This window comes from Castanea sativa, chromosome 2 (genome assembly GCF_040712315.1).
Source record: "Castanea sativa cultivar Marrone di Chiusa Pesio chromosome 2, ASM4071231v1".
Taxonomy (NCBI): Eukaryota; Viridiplantae; Streptophyta; class Magnoliopsida; order Fagales; family Fagaceae; genus Castanea; species Castanea sativa.
In genome coordinates, this window is record NC_134014.1 from 1,648,234 (window position 1) to 1,675,623 (window position 27,390).

General features: G+C 33.7%; 2 protein-coding genes across 3 annotated transcripts; both read left to right on the forward strand.

Annotated features, from left to right (window-relative positions):
* The first annotated feature begins 857 nt into the window (after positions 1 to 857).
* On the forward strand, positions 858 to 5,768 carry LOC142624594 (proteasome subunit beta type-2-A). Its single transcript, XM_075798238.1, has 3 exons — positions 858 to 1,152; positions 1,273 to 1,396; positions 5,278 to 5,768. Exons 1-3 carry the CDS (start codon positions 995 to 997, stop codon positions 5,608 to 5,610), a joined length of 615 nt encoding a protein of 204 aa, XP_075654353.1. The 5' UTR covers positions 858 to 994; the 3' UTR covers positions 5,611 to 5,768.
* A 4,426-nt stretch (positions 5,769 to 10,194) lies between these two features.
* LOC142625838 (putative RNA helicase SDE3) lies at positions 10,195 to 17,121 on the forward strand. Of its 2 annotated transcripts, none has more exons than XM_075799569.1 (6): positions 10,195 to 10,392; positions 10,625 to 10,713; positions 11,232 to 12,018; positions 12,114 to 12,284; positions 14,479 to 15,933; positions 16,468 to 17,121. In XM_075799569.1, the coding sequence occupies exons 3-6, from the start codon at positions 11,245 to 11,247 to the stop codon at positions 16,705 to 16,707; spliced, it is 2,640 nt and encodes an 879-aa protein (XP_075655684.1). In that variant the 5' UTR covers positions 10,195 to 10,392; positions 10,625 to 10,713; positions 11,232 to 11,244; the 3' UTR covers positions 16,708 to 17,121. The 2 variants fall into 2 exon arrangements, with proteins under 2 accessions (XP_075655684.1, XP_075655685.1); XM_075799570.1 differs by lacking the exon at positions 10,195 to 10,392 and adding an exon at positions 10,469 to 10,512.
* Positions 17,122 to 27,390: the final 10,269 nt, after the last annotated feature.

A 27,390-nucleotide genomic window follows, 5' to 3' on the forward strand; every position in this document is an offset into this window, starting at 1 on the left:
TGGACACACCAAAAACTTGTTTGTTTAGTACATCACAAATAATATGCTCTAACTTATTCTGAATCAAACAATCTTCAACAATATTATTTCCATTTAAAATCTTATCTATCTCATACTCCTTTTCTTTATTCTTCTTAATATGTAACTCTTGTTCATTTTTTTGTCCTAATCAATAACAATTTGTTCATATGAGCGTTTGGATGGGGCTTATTACATGTTTGCATTTGCATTTTCCTTTCTTTTTCTTTTTTTTTTACTGAGAAGTGCATTATTTCACGTGAAAATGTGTCTGTCAGTGGGTCCCATGCACTGTGCACAGGACCCACTACCTCTTTGAATGTCCAAAATTTTCACTAGAATGGCACTATTAGTGGGTTCCGTGTATTGTTTACGAAACTCACAAATCTCTTTTTTTTTTACCAAAACTTTCATTAAAAATAAGTCTCAATACACTATTCATACATTTAAAAATTATTTTGCTACAGTGTTTTCAATTTTTAGTTTTTAGCAAAAAAAAGTGGTATCCAAATGCACTCATAATCTTCATTGTCTAACAATCACATAATTGTATACATAAAAAATACAATTCAATTATTTAGTGAGAAAAAAAAAAACGAAATTCACCAAATGCATAAAAAAAAAAACTAAATGTAAATGAAAAATGTGAGGAAATATAAACTTCACATATCATTGATATGAAAGCCATGAATAATGATACCATAAAATACATCTCAAAATCAATAATAAAATTTGGGCCTAGACAAAAAAATCACCACATCAAAGAGGCCCATTTCTCAGCCCATAAAAGCCCAAACCTTGCTTTTAAAAATTAAAAAAACAAAAAACAAAAACAAATGTCCCTCAACTTGTTCCTCAAGGCGCTGATGCTTGTTTAGTGTTATACTCCATACCACTCCACAAAATCAAATCAAATCAAAAGTTCTCAAACCCACACACACAAAAAAAAGTTCTCAAACTCATACACTCATAGATCATGGAGTGCGTGTTCGGATTGGTAGGCAATGGGTTCGCCATAGTTGTAGCTGATTCCTCTGCAGTTCACAGCATACTCGTTCACAAGTCTAACGAAGACAAGATCATGGTCCTTGACTCTCACAAGCTCGTCGCCGCTAGTGGCGAGGCCGGTGACAGGTTTTCACTCTGATTTTCAATACCACCGTTTTGTTTTTTTTCATTCTTTGTTGGGTTTTGGATTATGGGTTTTGATTGGTTTTTTGAGTTGTTGGGTTTTTTTTTTGTGTTTATCTGCAGAGTTCAATTCACTGAGTATATACAGAAAAACGTGGCTTTGTATCAATTCCGTAATGGGATTCCTTTGACCACGGCCGCTGCAGCAAACTTCACTCGAGGCGAGCTCGCCACTGCTTTGCGTAAGGTATAAAGTGTAAACTAATTTAGGGTTTTCTTTTTATTCTCTTTTTGGTTTGTTATTGATGTTAAAAATTTGGGTATTTCATTTGGGAAAATTGCAATGAGGATAAAAAGAGATAAAAGGAATGTTTTTGGGATCTGGGTGTTTGAAAAATTGTTATGGGGTTGGGCATTCTAGGGTTTTTTTGGTTAATTGGAAGGTTTGAAATGGGTTTTATGGTAAATGCAAGGAGGATAGAAAGAAAAGGCATTGTTTTTTGAGATAAATGTGTGATTAGGTGTTTGTGATTTGATTATTTGAAGTTCTGTTCTCTGCTGGGAAACCGGTAGGATTTGTGATAAAAACCAAGTCTTAGTTCCAAAATTTTATGGTCGGCTATGGATCCAACAAATTAATCAGGGTCGGCCATTTTGTAGGAGTTACATTACCCAAAAGAAAAGGGTTTAGTGATATTCTTAAGGACAATGTTATTAGGTCTAACGAGTTTAACTCTTTTTCTTTTATTATGTCTCGTGTGGTATTTTGCTTGGAAAAAGAGGTTAAATTGTGCAATTTATAGGAAGTGGATAGTTTTGTATGCTTTTGATTGGTGAACTGGGGCTTGTATATATGAATGGGAATTATTCTATGGAGAGAAATTGTGCAAGTGTAATTCTGAGCCAAGAATGAATTTGTTGTATTATCAACTATGATATCTTTCCAATGAGATTTGGCTCAAATTGTATTTCCTCTTCCCACAAGAATGAGTGGATGGAAGGAGAACGTGATTTCAAAACTCATTGATTCTGTGCTTAACTTACCAATGAAAACACTGTGATATCTTGTAGTATTTTTTTTAATCCTTGGAGAGATCGGGATATTTATGGTTTAGAGCATGAGACATTGCCTATATAAAAATGCTGAAGGCATTTGTTGATTCATTTACTTATTAAGATTGTAGTAGAATGAATGACTATAAGTTGTTATTTGTTGGTCCATTTCTTCATTGCCCTATAGCTAAGGAGTTGTGGACTATGGTATTGGGTCTGTTTGGTGTTCAAGGCGTTATGCAGAGGAGGGTTTAGGATATGTTAGCTTTCTGGCAGGGTCAGTTTGGTCATCATCAGAACATAGTCATTTGGAAGGTAGTGCCACATTGTTTGATGTGCTGTCTTTGGAGGGAAAGGAATCTAGAAGTTTTAACTATCATATAGATTTAACTATTCATAAAAGAAAATGGCCTCATCCTCCCAGTCTAGATCTCCATCCACCATTTGGGATATTCTTTTCTTCTTTTTTCTTTTTTCTTTTTTTATAGTTAAGGATGTAACATCAGAGATTTGGGATCCAGTTTTGTGGGGATTGGTAGTTGTTAAAATACTATTTGGTAATATGGGTTTGGACTTTGCATTGAGTACTTAGTGCTAATATGGTTTATGGAGATCTAAAAAACATGGACACAGACAGGAAACCAGAAGGTACAAAACACAGTCACATGACAGTTATTGTAAATTTAGGACATGACTTGGGAAGAACATAAAAGCTAATTAATATATATACTTTTAGGCTTATTTTATGTTTATTCTAGGTTTTTAAAGATTAGTAATAACCAAAATATTTTCCTGAAAATATATCTAATATAAATTTAAAAGCAATAATAGATAGTAAAATAGTACATTGATACCTAAAAGTTGATGTTTAGAGTGCAAATAAACTACAAACAATTAACCAAAAACAGTAATTGGAAAAATGCAACTAAGTGTCAGTCATGAGAAAGGGAAGATCAAACAAAGGAACTCTTAAATATTACACATTTTTTTTGTTAAAGTTTTTCTCTCTTCTTTGGGAAAGTCTGGCTTTGATATTTAATAAAATATAGATTTGGGGAAAAAAAAAAAGAAACCAGAACAAATGATATTGGTCTAATCTTAGGACCACCCAAATAAAGATTATAGCAGACTTAGAAAATGAGAGAAGATGCACCCCAAAGAGAGAGAAGATCATGGAGGGCTTTCATGCTTTATCGATAAATTGACACTCATGCAATCATGTCCCAAGCATGTCCATGTCTGGCACGTGTATGACATGGACACACAGGTTTTTATTGTGTTTGTGCTTCTGAGGAGACTAAGTTGATGTAGGAACAATATTAATTAAATTACAGGGGTTTGTGTTTTTTAAAGTTATTTTTAGTTATTGTGATATGCATGGGTTTTGGTAATTAAGGGTTATGACACAATGTTAGAGGTTCTCTCATATAAATTGAGGCTATGACATAAGGAACTTTCACTTTTGATTATAATGAAAATTAGCATCTGCTTTGAAGTTTTTGTTTAAAGAATTTGGGGCTTTCCATTTTGCTACCTTAGAAAAGGTGCTACCTGTTCACTAAGAGACATAGTTTGATTGAGGACCAAAGTAGGCTTGTCTCCCCACAGCCTGGACAAGAGTCTTTTATTCCTTCCCATGGGGCTAGTGTCGAAGGAAAGGTATGTCCTTTTGTGACTTACAATCCCATCAGCACTCTTGTTGGTGATTCATCCATCTCACTTGCACGTCAGCATCCTTTCATATATATACTTTTAGAGAAACAAAAGATCAAATAGGCCCCCCACACAACTAAAACACGTGTAATATATATATATATATATATACACACTCAGCTAGGCCTGGAGAGTGGGAACCCATCCTGTTTGGCCTAAAGACTCTTGTCCAAGATTTTGGTGCCATAAAATGGGAGGAGCTTTATTTAAGATGTTGCTGGCTTTTCTTTCATCTAGTTACCTGGCCTTGGACGTGGCTTGTCTGAGCTCATTTGAGGGTTTTGTATTTCTACTTTGATTTCTCATTTGGAAATAGTAGTCATTGCTATATGGAAATTGTAATTGATAATTAGATGGTTATATTGTAAGTTTATTCTAGACAGGGATCTATGGTAAGGTCATTGGTTCAATGCTCACTGGTTGTATATATAACTTACTAATAGCAAAAGAAAAAAAGGACAGGAATCTTAGGGGGTTTACAGGATTCATAAACAGGTTGTTAATTCTTGCCTTTTCAAGATGTCATATAAAGAAAGCTGGATGCTTTTCTTTATCAGAGCAAGGAATGTTAATCAATCCCCATATGTTGCTGACATTGTGGTGGAGAGATACTGTGCTTGGTCCATTGTTGTGCTCGGAGTATTATGTATAGGCTGAGTTATTTGTACCATTGATCTTGCTGATTGCATATGTTCTTTGATTAAAAAGATCGGGTAATTCGAGGCTGACTTCTTAGCATCGTGATATCGGAGAAATTTGTTCTAGTTTCAGCTTTAGCTTCCAGATTTTTTCTTTCATTCCTTTCTTGGTGCTTCATCCATGTTCTTTTGAGTTTTTGCTTGGAGGAGACCTCACTTAAGCTTCTCTGCCTGCTTTTATTATAGCAGTAATGTCTATTTCCTAATTGTAATCAAACTGAAATATATATACCCAACAGAGAAGAACACTAACGATGATGCTTAGTGGTCTTCTCTAGTGAACTTGCATTAAGATCAAGAGGTAATCGTTTAAGCCAGTTGACATAGAGTTATGCTACTTATGTTCAGAGGTTGCCATAATTTTGTGTTCATTTCTGTGTGTAAACGTGAGAGAGAGAAACCTTAAAAAAAAATGTGTGCACGAGTGAGAGAGACAGATGGGAAGGCGGGTGGGATGTAATTATATAATCATATCATATATAAATGCTTGTTCTGGATCTGTTCTGTGATTGTGCCCCTTTCATTGAGTTGGTCCTAAGGAGTTACAGTTGCTAATGCGGTTGCCTAGTACATCCACATGTGTGGACATACGCATCTTATAGGCATAATTGCTAGGTAGTTGATACTTTGGCTGCTTGATATAATTGTGATATTTGTTTTTCAGAATCCATACTCTGTGAATATCCTTCTGGCTGGCTACGACAAGGAGACTGGCCCATCTCTTTACTATATTGACTACATTGCTACACTTCACAAACTTGACAAGGGAGCATTTGGTTATGGGTCCTATTTTTCTCTCTCCATGATGGATAGGCACTACCACAGTGGCATGTCGGTGGAAGAAGCAATCGATCTGGTTGATAAGTGCATATTGGAGATTCGATCCCGGTTGGTTGTGGCACCACCAAACTTTGTTATCAAGATTGTTGACAAGGATGGAGCAAGGGAGTATGCCTGGCGTGAATCTGTCAAGGATGGTGCAGTTTCTACAGCCTGAATTCCTTTTATGTTTTAATTTAAATGAGTTAAAAGGGAAGTTACATATCTCTTGCTGAACTTTAGTTTGAAATACTCGTACTGACTATTCTTGTTTCATTTTGCTGATATGCCAGAATAGTTGTATTGTTGGAAAATTAATGCAACTCTTTGTGTTTTTCCTTTTTTTTTTTTTTTTCTTGTTTCTTCTAAGTGGGACTTGTTTGACCATGCCTTAATTTAATTCTCATGGTACTTTCCTCATTTAACACCTTGATGAAGGATGTTTTGTTTATCGTTTTACATTTACCATGAACAGCAAAGAAAAGGACTAGTTTCAAAACTTATAAGAGGTGACCACTCCTTATTTTCTCATTGATGTAATGAAATGTCAACAGCTTACTTTGTCTCTTGAAAGTAATGGTGAAGGAATTTGTTAGTCATGCAGAAAATGCCAGATAGCTGTATTGGCTAAATGCATGATCCAATTGAGTTAATCTCTTTGGTTAAATTCGAGTATTGGGTTATTTTGCTTTAAAAATTAAGGTTAAACACGTTTACAAGATATGATAAAACAGCATATAGATCATTGCATTCAGAAAGGCCACTCAGTCCTTGCTAGTTGGGATCGGTTTATACCTTCATGAAGCTATAAATTGATTCTAACGTCTAAGCAATAATTTTCACACCCAGGATAAAATTAGATACATCAATCTTTGAAAGCACTGTCATTAGACAATTGTCAATGAAATTGGATGTATCTAATTTCCCTATTAAAAAAAAAAATTAGAATCTGTATTAATATTACATTTTACCTTTTGAACTTTAAAGTCAAATTATTTTAGTAAAATCTTGTTGCACATATGGATATAAAGGTGTGCAACAATTGAAAAAACGTGAGTTGAAGATACGAATTCCAACTTGAAATTGTGTCTTCAATGCATATTTTTAGTTGTTTGTAGATGAGTGTATAGTGTATACACATATGCATGCAACAAACACTACCAATTATTTTAATAAAATTGGAAATAAAAAGGCAAAAGGAATGTCCTAATGATCAAATAGATGCGTTCGTTGGCTTTTTTCTTTTTCTTTTTTTCTTTTTTTTTTCCACTAACTTAATCATGTCGGTAAGAGCATTCTTTTCCACAAAACCTCTTTCAATCCACTAACTTTTAACCATGTCGTTAATAGCATTCTTTTTAAGCTAGTCAAGCTAGTAATTTTGGTAAAAATATAACTAAATACCTCATACATCGTACTCAATTATTTGCATTCAACACCACAAGTATGGCTTAATGGTAAGAGTCCTCGTCCTGCACCCAAAGAGGAGTGGTTCGAGTGATAATCCTAGCAAAGCCCGTGTAGTACACGTGGTATTACTCATTACTGTCACGTGGCGTAGGGTCGACGAGCCAACACCGGAGACCTCCTTTTTTTATTCAGCAAAGAAAAAAATTATTTGCATTCAACAAGTAACATGAATATTCAATAAATTTAGAGAATTGTCATTAACAATGTTAATAAATTTTTTTTTTTAATTCTCTTCACTCTGTCACAGCCTAACTCACTATCTTCCCCTTCTCTCTCTCTCTCTCTCTCTCTCTCTCTCTCTCTCTCTCTCTCTCTCTCTCTCTCTCTCTCTCTCTCTCATGAATCCACATAAATAGGCGATAATGGAAATGATTTTTTTCCCAATTCTTTCTTGTCGTCTCTTTGGTCTTGATATCATGTAAAAGGTGTTTTGAGTAAATTTTTTTACACTTTGGTTTGGACTCATAGTTGTTAAGTTTTATTAATTATTTAGATAAATTTTTGGTGTTTTGGATTGAAGGGAGAAAAAAGAAAGGGTTTAAGAAAGTTTGTTTAAAACTTAAAACAATAATTTTCAATTTCTAACATACTTTTCTAATAATGCACAAGATGTTAAAAATAACTATTATTAAGGAATGAATATTTCCCTTTACATTTTGATTTATTGGCAGATTATATATATATATATATATATATACTTTTTCACGTAGTACGTATATAGACGCCTCATCTCATTTTGACTTATATTTGAAGTCTCAGTCCTAATGACAAGAAATTAACTCATTTTCAAAATAATTAACATCGTATATGGAATGGAACCCAATGAGCCAATGAATCTTAAGGTGACCTAACATAACCAAGCTCAAACCCAAATGTGACCTAAGAACTAACCCTAAGGGTCCGTCCGTTTGGAGTGAAAATAAAGAGGATGAAAAATATAGGAAAGAAAATAGGGTGGAAATAGCATTTTTCACTGTTCGTTTGGGGAAGAAAAATAGGAAGGATGAAAAACCCGGAAGAAAATTTTCTCTTTGGGCCCACAAGTATTTTCCTCCCAAATTGGAAGGAAAACATAGGAGAGAAAAGTGCTACTTTTGCACTTTTACAAAAAAGACCCCAGAACTCATTCATGACCACTAAACGTTCTCTCTTCTTTTCTCTTCTTTTCTTTTCTTTTTCAACGTTACTGAACGTTCTCTCTTTTTTTTCTTTTCTTTTTTTCAACATGACCTAATCTAATTTTTACATTATAATAATAAAAATATAAATATAAATTTATATATATGATGTGATAAATTTTATATTATGTAATGCATACAAATAAATTTATTTCTTACATATTATGTTACAAGGGTATAATAGTCAATTTATATAAATTACATTTTCCAACCTTCCATTTTTCTCTCCAACCGAACAAAAGAGTTTCTATCCTCCCAGTTTTACACCCCTCCAACCGAACACACAAGAGGGAAAATTAAATATTTTTCATCCTCCCACTTTTCCATCCTCCCACAATTTTTCATCTTCCCACTTTTCCACTCCTCCAACCGAATGGACCCTAAAAACCATTTCTGACCTAATTTGCTTGAGATTTACAAAAGGTGCTTACACTGGTATGTGATGTGTACGCACCTTTTGGATAAAACTCTCAAATCACTCCATTATTTTGATATGTTTATTTATTAAACTTTTTGTTTAATCAATATTTCCATTTAGTAATTGCATGTTTTAGATTTTTTTTTTTTTTAAGTGCGTTTGTTGGTTTGAATGAACTCTCACCCAGTAAAATGTTGTTCAAATTTGTAGCTCGCTCCTTATGTTATTGACCAAAAAAAAAGTCAATATTTAGATTATACCCTTCAAGTGGGTGAATTATTCCCATTAAAAAAAAGGGAAAAATGTTATTGACAAAAAAAGTCTATTTAGATTATACCCTTCAAGTGGGTGAATTATTCCCATTAAAAAAAGGGGTGAATTATCATTCTCGTTCTTAATTTTTAAAATTATTTTAAACTTTAAACTATAAAATTGGTCATCATAATAAAACTACTGTGAAGTTCAGTAAAAGAGCTTAGTATTATATATTTGAAGGGTCAAGCTTAGGTCCGATATTAGACCCATTAAAATGATGATATGTGTCAATTTTTGAATATGTGTCACTATCTGACCAAGTCTAATGTACTAAATGCATTGACCTTAAAGCAAGTTCATGTTTGAAAAGTGACAGTTTTATAATGGCGTGTTTGGTTGGGGTGAAAATAGGGAGGATGAAAAATAAGAAGAGGAAAATAGGATGGAAAATAACATTTTCCATTGTTAAGTTGAGAGGGAAAAGGGGAGAGAAAAGTGGTAGGGCTCACAAGTTTTCTCTCTTTCCCCTTCAAAATAAAATCTCTCTAAATTGGAGAAAAAATTGAGTGAAACGTGAGAAATTTTTTTTGACAAAACTGCCCCACTTTTTTGGTTTTTTTTTTTTTTTTTTTAACGTGGGAAAAATATTTTAACTTCTCTGACTTTTTATTTTATTATTTTTTTTTTCTTTTCCACTGTAATGTTGATTTTTTTTTTCCTTTCTTTTGACTTTTTTAATGTAACGTTGGTTTTTTTTTTTTTTTTTTTTCTTTTGTTTGGTCAAGTGGATTCTTCTTTTCATTCTTTTTTTTTAAAATTATTTTTTAAGAAAACGCTTTTGGATGATTTCTTATGCTATTTTTTTGAAATGTCCACTTTCATCTGTACACAATTTTTTTTTAAAAGTATAATGTATTATTTTCTCTTTTATTTAAGAGGGACATGATGATAAATTTATACAAATCTTATTTTCAACCAAATTAAAAAGTTTTCCATCTCTTTACTTTTCCACTCTTTCAACCAAACACAACTGAAGAAAACTAAAAACTTTTCTATCATCCTTCTATTTTTTATTTTCTCACTTTTCCATCTCCCTGATAAAAATGTTAAAATTTAAAGAATGTTAAAATTTTCCATCCTCCCTATTAAGAATGTTAAAATTTAAAGACTAAACTAACTAAAAACAACAAAACTTTTATGAATGATAACGATAATTCAACAAAAATAAGGTTACCATTTCGATTTTAGTGAAAAAAAAAATAAAAAACAAAAGAAACGTGAACAGATGGAAGTAAAAAACTAAAAATATTTTCTACAAATTAAAAATAAAAAAAATTAAGGGATGCACTTCCTGACTTCCAATAGGCCAATTTAATTAATTAATCAAATCCTTTTAACAATGGACCCACCTCCTAAAAACAATGGGACTCTCATTCTCTCTACAGAACAGAGCAATCTCACTTTTCGTTTTTCAGTACAGACCAGTCTTACACACACACACACAATTCCCTACAGAGCAGTTTCCCACTTTTCAGTTTTCACCTTTAATGATTAATGGGTAAAATGGGTACCATCTTGACTACCCAATCATACCCTTCTTGTGAATGCTTTGCCAAGATACTGTATTTTTCACCCAAAGGTATGAAAATAATAAGCCAATACCATCAAGTTTATATCTTTACCTTTTTTTTTTTGGTTAGAAATGTTTTTTTTTTCTTGGAATATAATGAAAGTCGCATCAAAATACTTCTACAAGAAGGTTATATGATTTTATTTCTGTTTTGGGGTTCTTTTGTTTACGAAAGTAAAAGGGTCATTGCATTTTTCACTGTTAATTTGCATTAAGAGAGCACTTTTTTGTTTTGTCATAGGTTATTGAAGAGGCTGAGCTTTGATCAAAGTTGGGTTCTCTTTGTCTTTGTCTCTGTCATCAGAAGCGTCTCTCTTTGATTCTTCCTTGGTTTGTCTCCTTAACCATGGCCTGCATTTGCCTATTGTTTTCTATACAATTTGTAATATGTCTGTATGTGCTTTTGTTGTGGACAACGTTATTGTGGGGGGTTTTGATTCTTATATGGGATTTGGGCATTGATGTTTGTTTCATTGAACCTTAAAGTAAGGAATGCCAATCAGAATGCTGACTGTTTGTTTTTCTCTCTTTGTGGCTCTACCCATCATTAGTATGCTTCATTGCAATCTAGTACTACTTGATTCTCTTTAGGTTATGGTGCTTCTGATTTTGAGTTTATTAGGTATTTGAGATCTTTTATGTTATCCTTGATCTTTCTGAATTTTGATTTTTGATTTTTTTTTTTTATACTTTCAATGTAGCTTAAGTATTTGGGGGGTTTTTACTTTTTAGTAGCATTGTATGTAATATTTTTTTAAATTCATATAAAAAATTGGGCACTTTTAGTTTATGGGGTTTCTTTTCTTGTAGGTTTGTAATTATTGACACTGACAGTTTGTTTATTTTAGTCTCTACTTGGTGATGGGTGACTTTGGTGGTAAGTGGGATGAGGAATTCTCTACTGTTGGAGACAAAGGAGAAATTGGGTTTCTTGATTTTGGGGACGATCAATCTGTGTGTAGTTACAACCCAGATCAAGAGGGTTCTGTTGTTATTTCTGTCCCATTTCCTATGTCAGGGGGAAACCCGCAATCAATAGTAGTAAGAGAAACCGCTGCAGAGTCGATTACCATCAAGAATACTACTAGTGAACCAGTGACTCTCTGGTCTGTTTCAATTTTTGCCTCAACTCCTGAGAATTCATTCAAACTTTCTCTGATGAAGCCTCCATCTGGAAATGAAACTAGCAGAGGCTATGTAGACTTTTTCACCTTGGAGGACAGGATGATTCAGCCAAGAGAGACCTTGACTGTATGGATCTCTTGCAAACCAAAGGCAATCGGTTTGCACACTTCAGTTATGTATTTTGATGTTGAGAGTACGAGGATAGAACGAGTGGTGTTCCTTATGTGTGATGATAACATATCACAGTCTTTGGCTTCTAGAAGGCCTTATTCAAGGGACAGAAGAAAGAAGCAATTTGGGACCGATGGTACATTTGTTATGGGTGTACGTCCTCCAAAGAAAACAGACAAAGTTTTCAAGAACAGACTTCCTCGATATGACATTCCAAGGGAAGTCAGGGAATTGCTTGAGAAAAAGCAGATCCCTAATGCTGTTGAAGAAGGCCTTTCAATTAAAAATTATACTGACTTCTTCAAGAATTTAGTATTCATGGAAGAAATACAATTGGAGGTAACTTATTATTTGCGAAGTAAAGAACAATAATGATGATTATGTGAGAGTCCTTTTTTGATTTTGTGCTAAAATTGGCTTGTTGTTTACTTCAGGAAGACATGAGGGGTCATGACATGGAATGTGTAACTATGAGGAAGAGGGGAGCTCATTTTTTGTCCCTTGAGGTTCCAGGTCTTGCTGAGAGAAGGCCTTCACTTGTCCGAGGAGATGATATTTTTGCCAGGCTTGCCTCTGAAGATGAAAATGAGACTACTTCATATCAGGTTTTTGTCTGTTTATCTTCAATGGTTTGAATGTATCAGCAACTTCTAGCTATGATTATGTGTGATACTAGTTGCTATAAAATTTGAGGTGTTTCCGGAACTACTGAACTTTTTGATTTTGATTAAAAAGATGGGCAAATTATTTGTGTCAGATGCATTGTTCAGATGAGAAGATAGGTGGTGTTCTACTGGGATCTCTTGGATATTTTAGGGAATTTCATTTACTCATTAAAAAGAAAATATCATCATCATACTCTCAACCATCCATTGATTTTGATTTATGGCCGTAGAACAAATTGAAGGATTCTTGCCTCCTTGGATGTTTTCCTGTTTGGCAGATAATGGTCCAACATGAGTAGTTCTCATTTGACTTTTGTATTTCATCTGTGTCAATTAGACATGTGTTTGTGCATAGTTGAAAAGTGCCTTGTGTATGTTACTCATTATTATGTTTAGGCTCCATTTGTTTCAATATAAAATATTTTTATAAAGTGTAGAGCATTTACGCTTTTACAAGCTTGCTCCAAAAATTATTTACGCATTTACAAAGTGTAGATTATTTATCACAGATTTAGTTAAAATTTCCATTGACCATTAAAATGTTTTCTATTAATTAGCAATTTTTAGTTACACCAAACTTCAAAACATGGTTTTACAAAGAAATAATTGGAGCCTTTATCTCTCTCTCTCTCTCTCTCTCTATATATATATATATATATAGATATATATATATATATATAGATATATATTATTATTATTTTTTCTTGTAATTTATTAGTTATTATTGTGCTCATTTGAACTTGGATGTTTAGTTTCTAATGGAACAAGTTTCACCACAATATGCTTGGTAGTTTGAAAGATATGGCTAAGCGATTGAACAAATGTCACTTTTCGGTAATACTTCTTGAAATATTTTGGCCATTTAGGGTTGTAATTGCTTTGAACTCACTAAGAAAAGCCCCATTTCCTCTGAATATGGTGGTTTTCATGTTCTCTTTCATCATCATCATTATTATTTTTTATTTGTTAATTTTTTTATCGATAAGTTGCAAATGCATCTAGTGGGTTTTGAACTCATGACCATACCTTGAACCCATTCTCATGGAAGGAGGAATTTCCTTTTGAGTGAAAGCTATAAGTAGTTTAGTCTATTTTATTAGTAAAGGTGGGTTGAAGGTTAGATAATTAAGTTTTTATAAAAGCTTTGTTAGTGGCGGCTTGGAGTATATAGAGGTTGGTGGATCTCATGGGATGAGCAGATAGGATGTTTTTCCACGCCTAGTAGATGATGATGGGCGAATTTGATTTTGGCATGATTTATGTGATGAGGATAAGGCTTTGAAGGACTTGTTTCTAGAGTTGTTTCTTTTAGCTGTTGATAAGGACACTTTTGCTGCCTATAGGGGAAGATTGGAAGAGGGTAGTATTTGTTATTGGAATCCTACTTTGTGCATTTCATCCCGAATTGAAACTTGAAGTTTGTTGCGCATTTTATTTTTATTTTTTGGGAGATGGCGGCATGGTGTTTTTTGAAAAATATTAGGTTCATTCGTTTTTATATAGCCTTTAGAAGGAAAATTAATATGGAAAGGGCGCATTTTTGGTGGAAATTTGATAGCAATAACCATATTAAGAGGAGACTAATTGTGGTGGACTGATTGTATGTGTGAATATTCTTGTGAATTGGTTGGTATTCCTCTGCTCCACTGTTGGATGACAATAGATATGTGATCACTAGTGTTCTCTATTCCAGTTCCGGGTTTCAACAGGTGGTGAAGAAGAGGCTTTTGAGTTTGACTTACTTGCTTCTTGGAAAACAAAACTTGTTCATAAAAGAATGGTAACATTTGGAATGCTATTCCACATTGTCTAGGTGGTCCATTTGGAGAGAACAGGTCAAGCAGTTGATGGTGTATAACATTATCCCATATCCCTTTAGATTTTTGAGGTTGTTCTATCACTGGATGTCAACTTTAGGCACTATCCTATCTCATTTTTTCTTGATTTTTTTTTTATTGTTTAAATTTCAGATTATAATTCTTCGAAGACTCCTGTACTCATCTGTGTATTTAGGCTTCTATATTTCTAATAAAGTATTTACTCATTAAAAAGAAAATATTGAGTCTTTTCACTATCAGTTGAATATTTAGAACCCTAGAGCAGTTTTGCCAAAATTGAATGTGGTTTTTTGCAGGGTTTTATCCACCGTGTTGAGGCTGATGAAGTTTACCTGAAGTTTGCTCAAGACTTTCACTCGTGGCATAGAGATGGGAATCTCTATAATATACGGTTCAAATATAATCGAGTCAACATGAGAAGGTTATATCAAGCCATTGAAGCCGCAGCAAAGTTAGAGATAGAGTTCCTACTTCCATCTGAGGCCCCTAACATGAGGCTGATTGAAACCACTCCACTGGTGCCTATATCATGTCATCTTAATCCTGAGCAGATGCACGCAGTTGAGATGATCCTTGGCTGCAAAGGAGCACCACCTTATGTGATTCATGGGCCTCCGGGTACAGGTAAGACCATGACTATAGTGGAAGCAATCCTCCAGCTCTACAGAACTCGAAAGAATGCTAGGATTCTTGTGTGTGCCCCTTCAAATAGTGCAGCAGACCACATTCTAGAGAAGCTCCTCAGTGAAAAGGCTGTTAAGGTTCAGGATAATGAAATATTCAGGCTCAATGCACCTACCCGTAACTATGAGGATATAACACCTAATATTATCCGCTTTTGCTTCTTTGATGAGCATATCTTCAAGTGTCCTCCACCAAGTGCCCTCATGCGATATAGGATCGTCATATCGACTTATATGAGTGCCTCTCTTCTTTATGCAGAAGATGTCAGGCGAGGCCACTTCTCTCATATTTTCTTGGATGAGGCTGGCCAAGCTTCAGAGCCAGAAACCATGATTCCTATAGCCAATCTCTGTCTAAGAAAGACAGTTGTTGTTCTTGCTGGAGATCCCATGCAGTTAGGTCCAGTAATATACTCTAAAGAGGCAGAAACTTATGGATTGGGGAAATCGTACTTGGAAAGATTGTCTGAATCTGACATTTACTATAATGGGGAGGAAAATTATGTTACAAAATTGGTGCGGAACTACAGATGTCACCCAGAAATTCTTTATCTTCCTTCAATGCTGTTCTATGATAGCGAATTAATTGCATGTAAAGATGACAACAGTGCCTTCTTGGATGGGGTGAATCTCCTTCCTAACAGGGATTTTCCTGTTCTTTTCTTTGGTATCCAAGGTTGTGATGAGAGGGAAGGAAATAATCCATCGTGGTTTAACCGAATCGAGGTAAGCAAGGTAGTAGAGGTCATCAGCCGACTGACTGATACTGGAAATCTGAGTGAGGAAGATATTGGCGTGATAACACCTTATCGGCAGCAAGTGCTAAAACTAAAGAACACCCTTGAAAGTTTGGAGATGACAGATATCAAGGTTGGAAGTGTTGAACAATTTCAAGGTCAAGAGAAGAAAGTAATTATTATATCTACTGTCCGCTCAACAATCAAACACAATGAATTTGACCGAACGTATTGTTTGGGATTTTTGAGCAATCCAAGAAGGTTTAATGTGGCTATAACCCGTGCCATATCTTTGTTGGTCATAATCGGTAATCCACACATCATCAACAGGGTAATGCCTTTTCTATTGCAAGCTGTTATTTGTGATTAATATAGGTAGCTATAAGAAAACCCACACATTACTATGAACAAAACCTGATGGTAATAAGATATACATTTTTTTTTTAAAGATTACATGAATATCTTATTCTTGTGAATAAAATTAATTATGCCCTTTGCATGCTCTGAATGTGCTGCTTATGCTACTGCTCTGTTATTTCATATTTGCAGCACTTCCTACCAATGAGTTTGGAAATGTCTCTTTTAGATATTACTCTTCTTGTTGATTAAACATAAAAAGGATAAATGCTTTTTCCCCTTTTAGACGCATGGAGAAATCGGGGTTTCTTTTGTTAGGTGAAAAAAGGTATTCATGAACGTGTCAAACAATTCAGATATGATTAAGACCAAAATCTGATGTGTTAAACTTACCTTTATTGTGATTTTCTTCTCATTAAGTAATCAAATTGATTGAGCTTACACGCCAACAAATTCAGGATTTAGTTTTTTACATTGCTAATACCCAGTCTTTTGCATTTTTTTTCAGGACCCCCACTGGAACATGCTTTTATGGCATTGTGCAGACAACAACTCATATCAGGGTTGTGCTCTCCCCGAAAAGGAGGAGTTTGTTGATGAGGATCCCACACAGGAAAATTACTTGAACAATGATGAAGAAAATCCTCTACCATCTGAAGAAGTTGAATGCGGTCAAGAGTCTTGGCAAGAAGATTATCCTAAACCTAATAAGGATGAAGATGAATGGTCTGATGGCTGGAAGGATTAATTTTCCTGACATCTAGGGACACGAGGAAACTAGCATGTGCTTTTGTTATTTATGTCTTCACAGAAGAAGTGGTATATCTATCTTACAATCAAAATTCGGTTACATATATCTTGCCTTTTGTATGCCAAGAAGCTATGATCCACATTCCACATGCAGTTGAATGTTGAAGCGGGATCCATGTCACATTGTCCAATTAAGACGGCATTTAGCTGGGATTTGCATGTCATTTTAAGTCTATATAGTGAAGGAAACTTTACAATCTTTGCCATAAAGCATTCCAGACGTTTACCAAGCTGTAATTGAGAAAGGAAAAAGAAAAATAGTTTGTGAATATTATTTGTTTGGGGAATTACAACACAATGGTTTGTGGTTAAATTCCGTGCTATATCAAGAGATGGGTGGAAATTTTCTGACAAGTGAGAATACACATTTATGCACACACTCATATCAAAGAAGCACTTTAGCTAAGTATAAGTTGCATGATGAGTTCAGATGAATGGAGATAGGAACAAGGAAAATCACTAATGCTGGGTGCGAACCAACTGTAGCTGCTACAAAGCTGTTTTGTTGTTGTGGCTGATGACATTCTAGCCGGTTCTAGCGATGAATTCTGTTATGTGGGTGGCGGCGTAGTAGCATAATCTGGGGGCGAGCTTCGCTTTGTGCATAATCTCTCTGGTACTTGTGGTGGAGATGCGCCAGCATTAGGAACTGCAATAAAGGGATTTGAAAACTTGAGAGACTAAATCATGTTTCTAGTAACCACCAAGGTTCCTTGCCTTAAAAGGGAACAAAGACTTCTGTCCAAATATGGCTTATGCCCCTACAGTTCACTTAACTCTTCTTTGTGAAAACAAGTTTTTCACTTTATTTTCTTTATAAGTTTGACACTATCTCAGAACAGATTCAACATTATTAAAAAAACTAATTTCTGATTAATACTTGCATGAGTTGATAAGATATTTTATTTTAAAAAAAAGGAAGAGTAAAGCTAAATTATTCAAAGAAATGACAAATTGGTAATAGCAAAGACCACACTGCCTGATTACCGGAACTAGAGAGAGTTTTAAGAACGGAATATATTTTTGTGCTCCAGGGGGGAAGCAATGATGCCGTTGACCCTGTTTCAATATAGATAAAATGAAATATAGTCCATTATGTAATCATTCTTTATTTTTGGTTGGAAAATAAAGATAAAGCACAGAGAAAAGAAACAGAGTTGCAAAAGAAAAAGGATGGAATTCTAAAAATACCCTCTGGTTTTGAGTTATATGCGCCCTTCTAGGAAATATTAATTTTCTGAGATATATATATATATATATATATATATATATATTTCCTTGAGTTCCATCAAAATGTGCAAACAATAGAATGTGAATTCAGCTAGCAGCTTTAGCAGTTTCGGTTTTTTTTTTTTTTTTTTTTTTTTTTTTTAATGTGAACATTGGAGATAATGTCCAAATTTTGCATTTGCAGTGGCTGAGTTATGCAGTGTGGGTAAACTCATGTAATGATAGTCTTACATTAAATAATACTACATGGGAAGAGTAAGCGGTAAATATAACGTAACATAATTGGGGTCTAAACTTATAAGTTTAAGTTTTTTTGAGTTAAGTAGTGTTTTTATACATTATATTGATTAATCAAAACTATTCAATTAGAATTTTCATATATATGGTGTTACATTTGAAGATAAGAATTTTTAAGGAAAGAGCATGTGCATGGTTTGATGTGAAGCAATAATTAGCCTTTTCAATTTTCTAAAGATGGGGTTTCCTAAGGATCACACCTCTAATATATCCTATCTAGTTTCTAGGGTTTTTGTCAAAATCTTAAGACACCATAACCTAGTTGGTGATCGGAACTATTTTGTGTTCTTATATAGAGTATAGACATCTACAAACCCCTAAAAATAAAAGGAGATGGAGGCGTAAATTCCTTAAAAGGTAACACATTTGGATTGTTAAGAGATGCACACATTCTATTCTTATCAAGGGCTATGATTATAGAACACAATCTTCTTCGTTTCACTGAAAATAGAGAGATTAAGATTTTGATAAGAGAACTTCATTTCAATATTTTATTTTCTGGATCGAATAGTCTATAACGTATATAGTCCATTTCAAATGGAGAGGCTCCTATTCCTATGATTATGTGGGAGTGGGAGTAAGATGCATTAGAGCTTAGCAACTTTCAAATATGATCATGCATGGCATGGTTAATATCTTTATGGACCTTTTTTTTTTTGTTCCTTTTATTGAATTTCTGAATAAAAGTAGAAATAAATGAGCCTCCTTTGTGTCACAGATAACCCAGAATATATGAAGCTGTTAAAATATTGTAGGGCTTACCCAATTTAAAGCCTTTAAAAGGAAGAATAGGATAGCAAGATATGTTGCTAGGTTGAGAGGGTAATGTTGAACGAAGTAAATAACAAGGAGAAACACTACTGAAAACCATCCACATGAGAAGCTAGGGCTACGAAGTTGTTTTGTGGCTGTGGCTGATGAAATTCTAGCTGGTTCTAGTGATGAGTTCTGTTGTGGCGAGCTTGGATGTGATGGAGATTTAACATCATTAGGACCTGCAATAAAGGAATTCAAAACTTGAGAGACAAGACCAAAGTTTCTAGTAATATCCATTTTACAATTGGGATTTAAGATAAGTTAGTTTTGCCATGGTTAGAGTGTGTGATAATTGATCAATTTATATTGAGTTATCATGGCCATGATAAGACAAATGGACACTATGACCTGTGCCAATGCCTCTACTATCTCAGAAGTCGGGACAATTTCAGCATGAATAATATACTCTAAAAACTAATTTTTGATTTATACTTGCATGAGTTGCTAAGATTTAAAAAAAAAAAAAATTATTCCAACTAATGGCAAATTGGTGATACTATAATTATGCATGAAGGGAAATGTAAATTCCAAATTAGTTTGATTAACTAAATTGGTTTATGTTCCTAAAAAAAAAGGGTTTATTAACTAAAAAACTTGATTATATTTAATATTAAATCATTCTATTCGAAGTTTTTCATACATAAAAAAAAAAAAATTCCCTAACATTTTTAACTAAGAGGATAAGACAATTAATTAGCCACTAGTCTATATATGGCCTACGCCCCTACAGTTTACTTAACCGGTATTGTGAAAACAAGTTTTTTCACTCTATTCTCCAATAAATTGACACTATCTTAGAAAAATTTAAGCGTAAATAATATACTCTTAAAACTAAATTCTGATTAATACTTGAATATATTGCTAATTGTTTTTTTTTTTTTTTGAAAAAATGAATAAAATTTTTCATTGAAGAAATGAAAAATTTGTGATCCAAATATAACCGTGCAATAAGAAAAATGTTAATATCAAAATAGTGGTGCCAACACACTACTCTGCTTAGTTACCAGAACCAGAAGGATTTGTAAGCCCGGAAATTGTTGTGCTCTGGAGGGGAGGCAATGCTGGTGACCATGTTTCAATAAAAGAGAGAAGTATAATTCGATTAGTCCATTATCTAATCATTGATTTTCTTTCCAAAGAGAAAAAGAACAGAGTATCAAAACCCCATTATAAAGATTCCAACATTATCCTAGTTATACCCAAAAAAATCTATGGAAACTAAGTTTAACCAAGAAAAGCTCAAGACTTTAAGAAACCAAGAACTGGGTTTGGCTTTTTGAACCTGAGCAAAGTGACTCCAAAGATCCAATCTTTATGGAACTGTTGTTGTCTTCTCCAATGGGACAAACCGAAGAAAGAGAGAGGACTCTAGTGTTACTAACCGGAAACCTGAGGATTGAAGGCTGCCGAACAAGGTAACAGAGGCAGACACCATTGTTAGAGCTTAAAGCCGAGGAGAAGGCCTCACAGCAGTGGTCGGAGGCCATGTTGGAGTGGTTGTTTGGCGGAGACAAGACGTAGGGTAGGCATGGTGAGAACAGAACAAGCTGGTCAGCGCAGCTTGAAGGCGGTGGAAGTGGTGGTGGTGGTGGTGGTGGTGGGGCCGCCACGATGAGGAGGAGCATGGAGGTGACACCGAGAGTAAGAACAACGAGCTGCAGAGTCATGGTGGTGATCATGGTTGGGGGGTTATGGGGGGTCTTTAGAGAGACTGTTGAGTGATATTGGAGAGAAGGGTTTGGTTTTCTTTGTTGGTGGTATAAGGATAATTTTGGAGCCTGGTAAAACAGTTACAAATATAGTTGAGTGGCGGGAGAGTTCTGTTTTTTTAAAGGATAGAATTCCGAAAATGCCCTTTGGTTTTGAGTTATGCGCTTCAATTTCCGTTTCATTAAACAGTTTGACAAAGACCCTTCTATGAGAAATTAATTTTCTGGGAGATATTCTTTTTTATAGTTCCATATATCAAAATGTACAGACTACAAACCATAGGATGTGAACTCAGCTAGTGGCTCAATTTTTCTGAAATTTACCATAATGGAGAGGAAAATTATGTAACAAAATTTTCTTTTTTTTACCATAATGGAGTTTCCTGTTCTTTTCTTTGGTATCCAAGGCTGTGATGAGAGGGAAAGAAATAATCCATCGTGGTTTAGCACCTTATAGGAAGCTAGTGCTTAAACTAAAGAACACCCTTGAAAGTTTGGAGATGACAGATATCAAGTGTGGAAGTGTTAAACAATTTCAAGGTCAAGAGAAGAAAGTAATTATTATATCTACTGTCCGTTCAACAATCAAACACAATAATTTGACAGAACGTACTTTTTGGGATTTTTGAGCAATCCAAGCAGGTTTAATGTGGCTGTAAGTCTGTAACCCGTGCCATATCCTTGTTGGTCATAATCGGGAATGCGCACATCATCAACAGGTAATTTCTTTTCTATTGCAAGCTGTTGTTTTTTATTAATTTAGGCAGATATAAGGAAACCCACACATTACTATTAACAAAACCTATTGATAACAGTGTCATCTAGACAAGAGTTTTCTAGTTTTCTAGCTTAGTAACAATTGAATTATTAACCGTGTCATCTGGTCCATATTCTGTACACACACAGGCCACTTAACCCGCAATTAATGCCAGCTGCATCTCAATGTCTCCTTCCCTTGAAGAAATTGCATTAGAAGCTCCAAATTGAGATATCTCTAGGAGCCGCCCATACATCCAATAAAGTAATCCATAAATCTTGTTATACAAGATATGTACTGTCTTGAGTACCATATCAGCTGTGTCATAGAGACCCTTATAAACTCCTTGATACCAATGACGCAGTACCCCAATGATCAGGATTGGACATAAGTTAACCATGAATAACCAGACGGGAGAAATGATTAATTTGACAAGTAGCTCAATAGAGAGAATTCCAGAAACCAGACAAACGAGCCTGAATATAAAAAGGTAGGCAGCATCTTGCCGTTTTAATTTATCTCCAAATATGCAATGATATAGACAATTGTAGCCACTATGAAAAGCAGGATGATACCCAGATGTTTTTCAAGTGGTGAGACGTTCAAGGCTTGAAAGTGTATACCAATTATGGCACCCAGAATTGTGTCGAAGAAGATAAGAAGCGCATGAAATTCCTCAAAGAAAACGAGTGCCTCATCACTAGCACATTCACAAACAAAAAAAATCCATTACGAGCTTCTACAATTTATGTAACACATATATTATGAGGCCAATCAAAACCAAACTTGGAATAGAGAGACAAAAGCCCAAAAGCCTAACCTGTCCAATGTGCGTTCAAGAGTTGCCCAAATTGAAATCCTCAAACGGATGGCTAAAAGCACAGCAGCAAATACGCTGAATCTTGTAGAAACAAAAGGCAAAAAAATCAATTAATAAACGAAAATTGATCCACAGGGCCGGCTCAATGAATTTGGGGCCCTAGGCGAAAGCTTTAAATGGGGTCTTTTATTATATTTAATTATAAATTTATATATATTTTTCAATTAAAATTGATTTTTCTTGCTTTTTGAGAGGCAAAATTACTAATTAAATTTTGGCCAGTTGATTTGTATTATGTTTTGAATTAAACAACTTGCAACAAAAACAAAATACTTTATTTAGGTCTTTCGAATACACTAACTATTTTCTATCATGTGTCTCTCCATTTGGTAATTTTCGAATATAATGTGTAGTAGAAAAATGTCTAGAGTTCTTTTCTATAGGAAAGTTTAGATCATCAACTCTTATTGGACCATTTTCTACTAACAAATCTCTTAATTTTATATCAATAGTTTTCCATTGACTTGGACCAAATATATTTGTAGGAATATAATTAGGTTGATCATTAATATTTTCACTCTCCTCTAAATTATTTTGAGCTTCATTATCAAGAATGGTGACATTACATGTTTGAACATTATCATGACCACCTTCATTATTATCATTTTGTTGTATATTTTCATTATCTTCTAACTCTTTTTGATGAATTTCTTGTTCATTTATGAAACCTTCACTCAAATTTTCTGCAAGATTTTGTTTTTTACTAGTAATAAATTTGTCCATAGCTCCTTTTTGAGATTCAATTAGTTCTTCTCTCTGTCTTTTTTTTTTAGTTTTTCATATTCAGATAGATATTTTCTAGTAGACATTTGTAATTCAAAAATATTTATGAATAAATGAAACACAATCTATAATAATAAAAAATTACAATTTAACTAGAATAATATAAATTTAATGTATAAAACAATAGAACCTGGTTTATCAAAATCACAATTGCAGCTTTACTTAATATGATCACTTTACACTTTAAACCTGCACAAAAAAAATTAAAATTAATATAAATACAAAGTAAATTATTCTAAATTTATAATTTTGTTATCAATACTCTTTTTTTTTTTTGGTAGCAGTAAACCTTTTTTTTAGCAAAATGTGTAGGACTCAACTTGATTGGATCCACTAAGACTAAGACTAAGAACAGCCCCCTATCCCTCCATGGCTCCATCCCACTAAATCTGATTTCTTAAAAAAAAAAAAAAAAAATTGTGTAGGACTAGATCATGCTTTAACTTCCATACCACTAATCTGATTTCTTAAAAAAAAAAAAAAAAAACAAAACGTGTAAGACTAGAACTAGAAGTCTCTAGAATCAATACTTTAACTTAAAAGAATCAATACTTTAACTCTTTTAAGTGGGTCCATTCAGACCATTCCATAGCATTCTAGAAAAATCTAAAGAAATCAAACAAACTAAGGACTAAAGTTCATCGGTTCAGCCAAAAAGAAAGAATAAAAACCCAGCAGCAATTTTTCCTCAAGAAAAGGAAAAAAACCCAGCAGCAATGAGCAAACTCCTCTTCAAAAAAAAAAAAAAAAAAAACCCTAGACACTTAGCAGCAAACATGAAGAAGACGAAAGAGGCAAAGGAAGTGAAAACAAAAAAGAACCTGAAATGAAGATTTGTCAACACACCAAGTCTATTGCCAGCACCAATTAATGTGTAAGCCAACTAAAAAGAGTGTTTTTTTTTAGAATCAAGATGAAGAGAGTCAGAGAGTGAGTGTTTTTTTTCTTCTTTCTTTTTTCTGACTTTTCTTATTTGTCTCTTTTTTCTGCCTTTTGTAATCTTTTCTTCTACACGCTAAAGATTTCTGCTGTTTGTAATCTTTTCTTCTGCAAGCTAAAGCTTTGTTGATGGCCTGATGGGATTAGCCTTTTGCCTTCATGTCACATAGTCACTTCAGCTTTTTTCTCTGTGAGAAACTGGCCTTTGTGAGAAATGGGCCTCTGTGAGAAATGGGCCTTCATGGCTTGATGGGATTTGGTTATGGCCGGTTGTAATAATTTTTTTTTTTTTTTAAGATGAAAAAGCAATATTGTATAATATATTATTACTATTTGGGGGCCTCTCTTATAAGTGGGGCCTTAGGCGGTGGCCTAGCTAGCCTATAGCTTCAGCCGGCACTGATGATCCAACCATCGAAGTAACAATCAAAATTGAAAAGCAAAAGAATAGAGATATTAAATTAAAGCTGCTTTCAATCTGATCGTTAACAACCCAGTACTAAATACAAACAGATCCAAGTAACAATGAAATTTAAACAAAGAAAGAGAGGACTTGAAAATGGTAGATAAGAGGGCATAGGAATAGTCATGGTTAGGGAGTTAGGAGACGAAGAAGAGGCGTTGTTGGAGCACTAAATTCTAAAATTCCTAACCTCAGCGGCTCGACGCATGCCGTTGTTTGATGTCAATGAATTTTGGGATTCTGTCGCCCAAATAGGGGGTTTGGATCCCAACCTTTGAAATCCAAGTTTCTTAACACCATTGCCGCTGCAGTGTATGTTGTTTTCTTAGCACAGAGATAGCCAATGAAGTGAGTAGGCGAGGAAGGAATATCTGTTGTCCTCATCAAAGGAAAAATGCATATATGATGAAGAGGAAAATGAAGTCAGTAGACTAACCTTTCTTGATCAACCTCAGAATCGGAAATGGTGGTCTGCAACTCCAACTCTGTGCTCCCATCCATTCTATTAATAATTAAAAAAAAAAAAAAAAATCAAAAGGCGAGGCAGGAATATCTGTAAAAATGCATATATGATGAAGTTAGTAGACCAAACTAGACTTATTTATATGCATATATGATGCTCTAGCGACTATAGAATAAAATCCTGAGATGAGGAATTAAGTAAGTTTTTATAGATACTCTAGCGACTATAGAATGATGAGAAATTAAGTTTTTATAGATGCTCTGCAGAGAAATTTTTTTTTTATATGCTCTAGCTATTCCCTGGGAGGACTAGTACTAGTCCCTTATATTATTGTGAGATGAAGAATTTAGAATTTAGATATCTCCCTTATATTATTGTGAGATAAGAATTTAGATGAAAATTTTAGAATTTAGATATCTCCCTGGGAGGACTTTCATTATTTATTTTATATTTTTTCCTCTTCTTTTGCTCCTTATAAATATATCTTCATGTGCTTTCTTTGGCAATGTGGACTCTAAGATTACTTTTCCCTTTGGTCCTTCACACATTGTGTTAGGAATTCGGTGGTTCCTAATGGAACGAGTATGAATTGTAGAGAAATTAACTTTATTCAAAGTAGTTACCTTCCATCAGTAGTGAAGCCAGTAAAATTTTCAAGAGGACCAAGCTAGGATCAACAAATTTAAGATAATTGTCTAATTTTGAAATACACTTAACAAATTTTGTTGCATTGATTAATATGATATCTCATATAACTATCTATGATTTAGGATCACGTTATAAGGAGTCAATTTTTATATTCTTATTTTTATATCTTTGAGCCTTTTTAAGGCGTTAAACATCTAGAGTTCCATCACTTGGGACAAAAAAATTGACTAATAGTTTCCCGATTTTGAATATTTGTTCTCTTAAAATATATGTTTATAATGGATGATTTCTTCATAAATTACTCAAATTTTAAAATTTAAATATTGAATTTTATAAACAAATTAAATAACCAAATAAAAATAAAGTGAACAAAGAAGTGTAAATATTTAATCACTATACCAAATATAAATAGATAAACATACTATAAAAAATACAGTTATGCTATATATTATTATTAAATAACATCAAATTAACCAAACAAATATCTTTTATCAACAATAAAAAAATTAAAACAAAACTATTATATGTGAAATGTGCTTTACAACTCTTCATTACTACATTCAAGATTTAATACTATTCGGCCAAGAGTGGATTGGTCATTGTTCCACAATAGTTTTGGCTAGGGGTGTTCACCAAACCATACAAATCGCACCAAAACTTCCCACAAAATAGCATAACTGCAACACTCCTCACCACAAGTAACAATGTGCCATACTGCATGGTGCTGTGCAGGTTGCGGTTTTATAATAAGAAAACCGCACCACATCATTTCTATATATTAATATATTTATTTATTTTTAGTATTAAATATATTATTAATAGTTTAATAACCCTAGTTTTCAAAAAAAAAAAAAAAAAAATTGATAACCCTTGCAAGTGTTAGTTAAGAAAGCCAGCCCAAAATAAAGAAAAACTAGCTCGATCAATAGTTTAAAACTTGGCCCAAAATAAAGGGAAAAATTAGTTTTGAGCTAAGTAGGAAAAACCCAAAATTTAAAAATTATACTGACTTCGAACTGTTCAAACTGTATCTTATACACCGCACCACATATGTAACTGCAAAAATGAGGTGTTTTGTGGTTATAGTTTTGGCTAAATTCTAAATTACACTGCACTGCAAAAATTGTGCTGAGGCAGTGACCAATAGATCCAAATTAGTGCACTCGAGAGTTGTTAATTTTGTTATTGAAGTCAGATTGCTCTATGCAAGATTTGACCAGCTGGAGTTTAATTGGGTGTATAGGAATGCTAACAAAGCTACACATGTCTTAGCAAGATGATCTTTGTCAAACTCTTTTCCAAGTTATTTTGGTAAAAGGATTGGTCCCTTAGGAAGAATGGTCTTGGCATGACTAATTCTATGGTATATTTCTTTCGTGTGCAATAAACGTCTTTTATTGAATATAAAAAACAAGCTGATTTACATTTATTATTCTAAATGTTAATTTCAATTTGTTTTTTTTAATTCCTAGTCAATAAACAAACAATTTCATTATGTAATTTTTTTTTCAATGGCTATGGTTAACCAAAGACTTTCATAATATCATACTCAATATACAAATATCGACAACAACAACATTATTATTATTATTATTATTAAAAATAAATATAATAAGCACAATACTGACAAACTTTT

Excerpts from the sequence above, each read along its gene's own strand:
- LOC142625838 (XM_075799569.1), top strand. The coding sequence starts at position 11,245 with ATGGGTGACTTTGGTGGTAAGTGGGATGAGGAATTCTCTACTGTTGGA. Across the intron at positions 12,019-12,113 it reads TGGAAGAAATACAATTGGAG|GAAGACATGAGGGGTCATGA; the intron begins GTAACTTATTAT and ends TGTTTACTTCAG. Across the intron at positions 15,934-16,467 it reads ATCCACACATCATCAACAGG|GACCCCCACTGGAACATGCT; the intron begins GTAATGCCTTTT and ends ATTTTTTTTCAG.
- LOC142624594 (XM_075798238.1), top strand. The coding sequence starts at position 995 with ATGGAGTGCGTGTTCGGATTGGTAGGCAATGGGTTCGCCATAGTTGTA. Across the intron at positions 1,153-1,272 it reads AGTGGCGAGGCCGGTGACAG|AGTTCAATTCACTGAGTATA; the intron begins GTTTTCACTCTG and ends GTTTATCTGCAG. Across the intron at positions 1,397-5,277 it reads TCGCCACTGCTTTGCGTAAG|AATCCATACTCTGTGAATAT; the intron begins GTATAAAGTGTA and ends TTTGTTTTTCAG.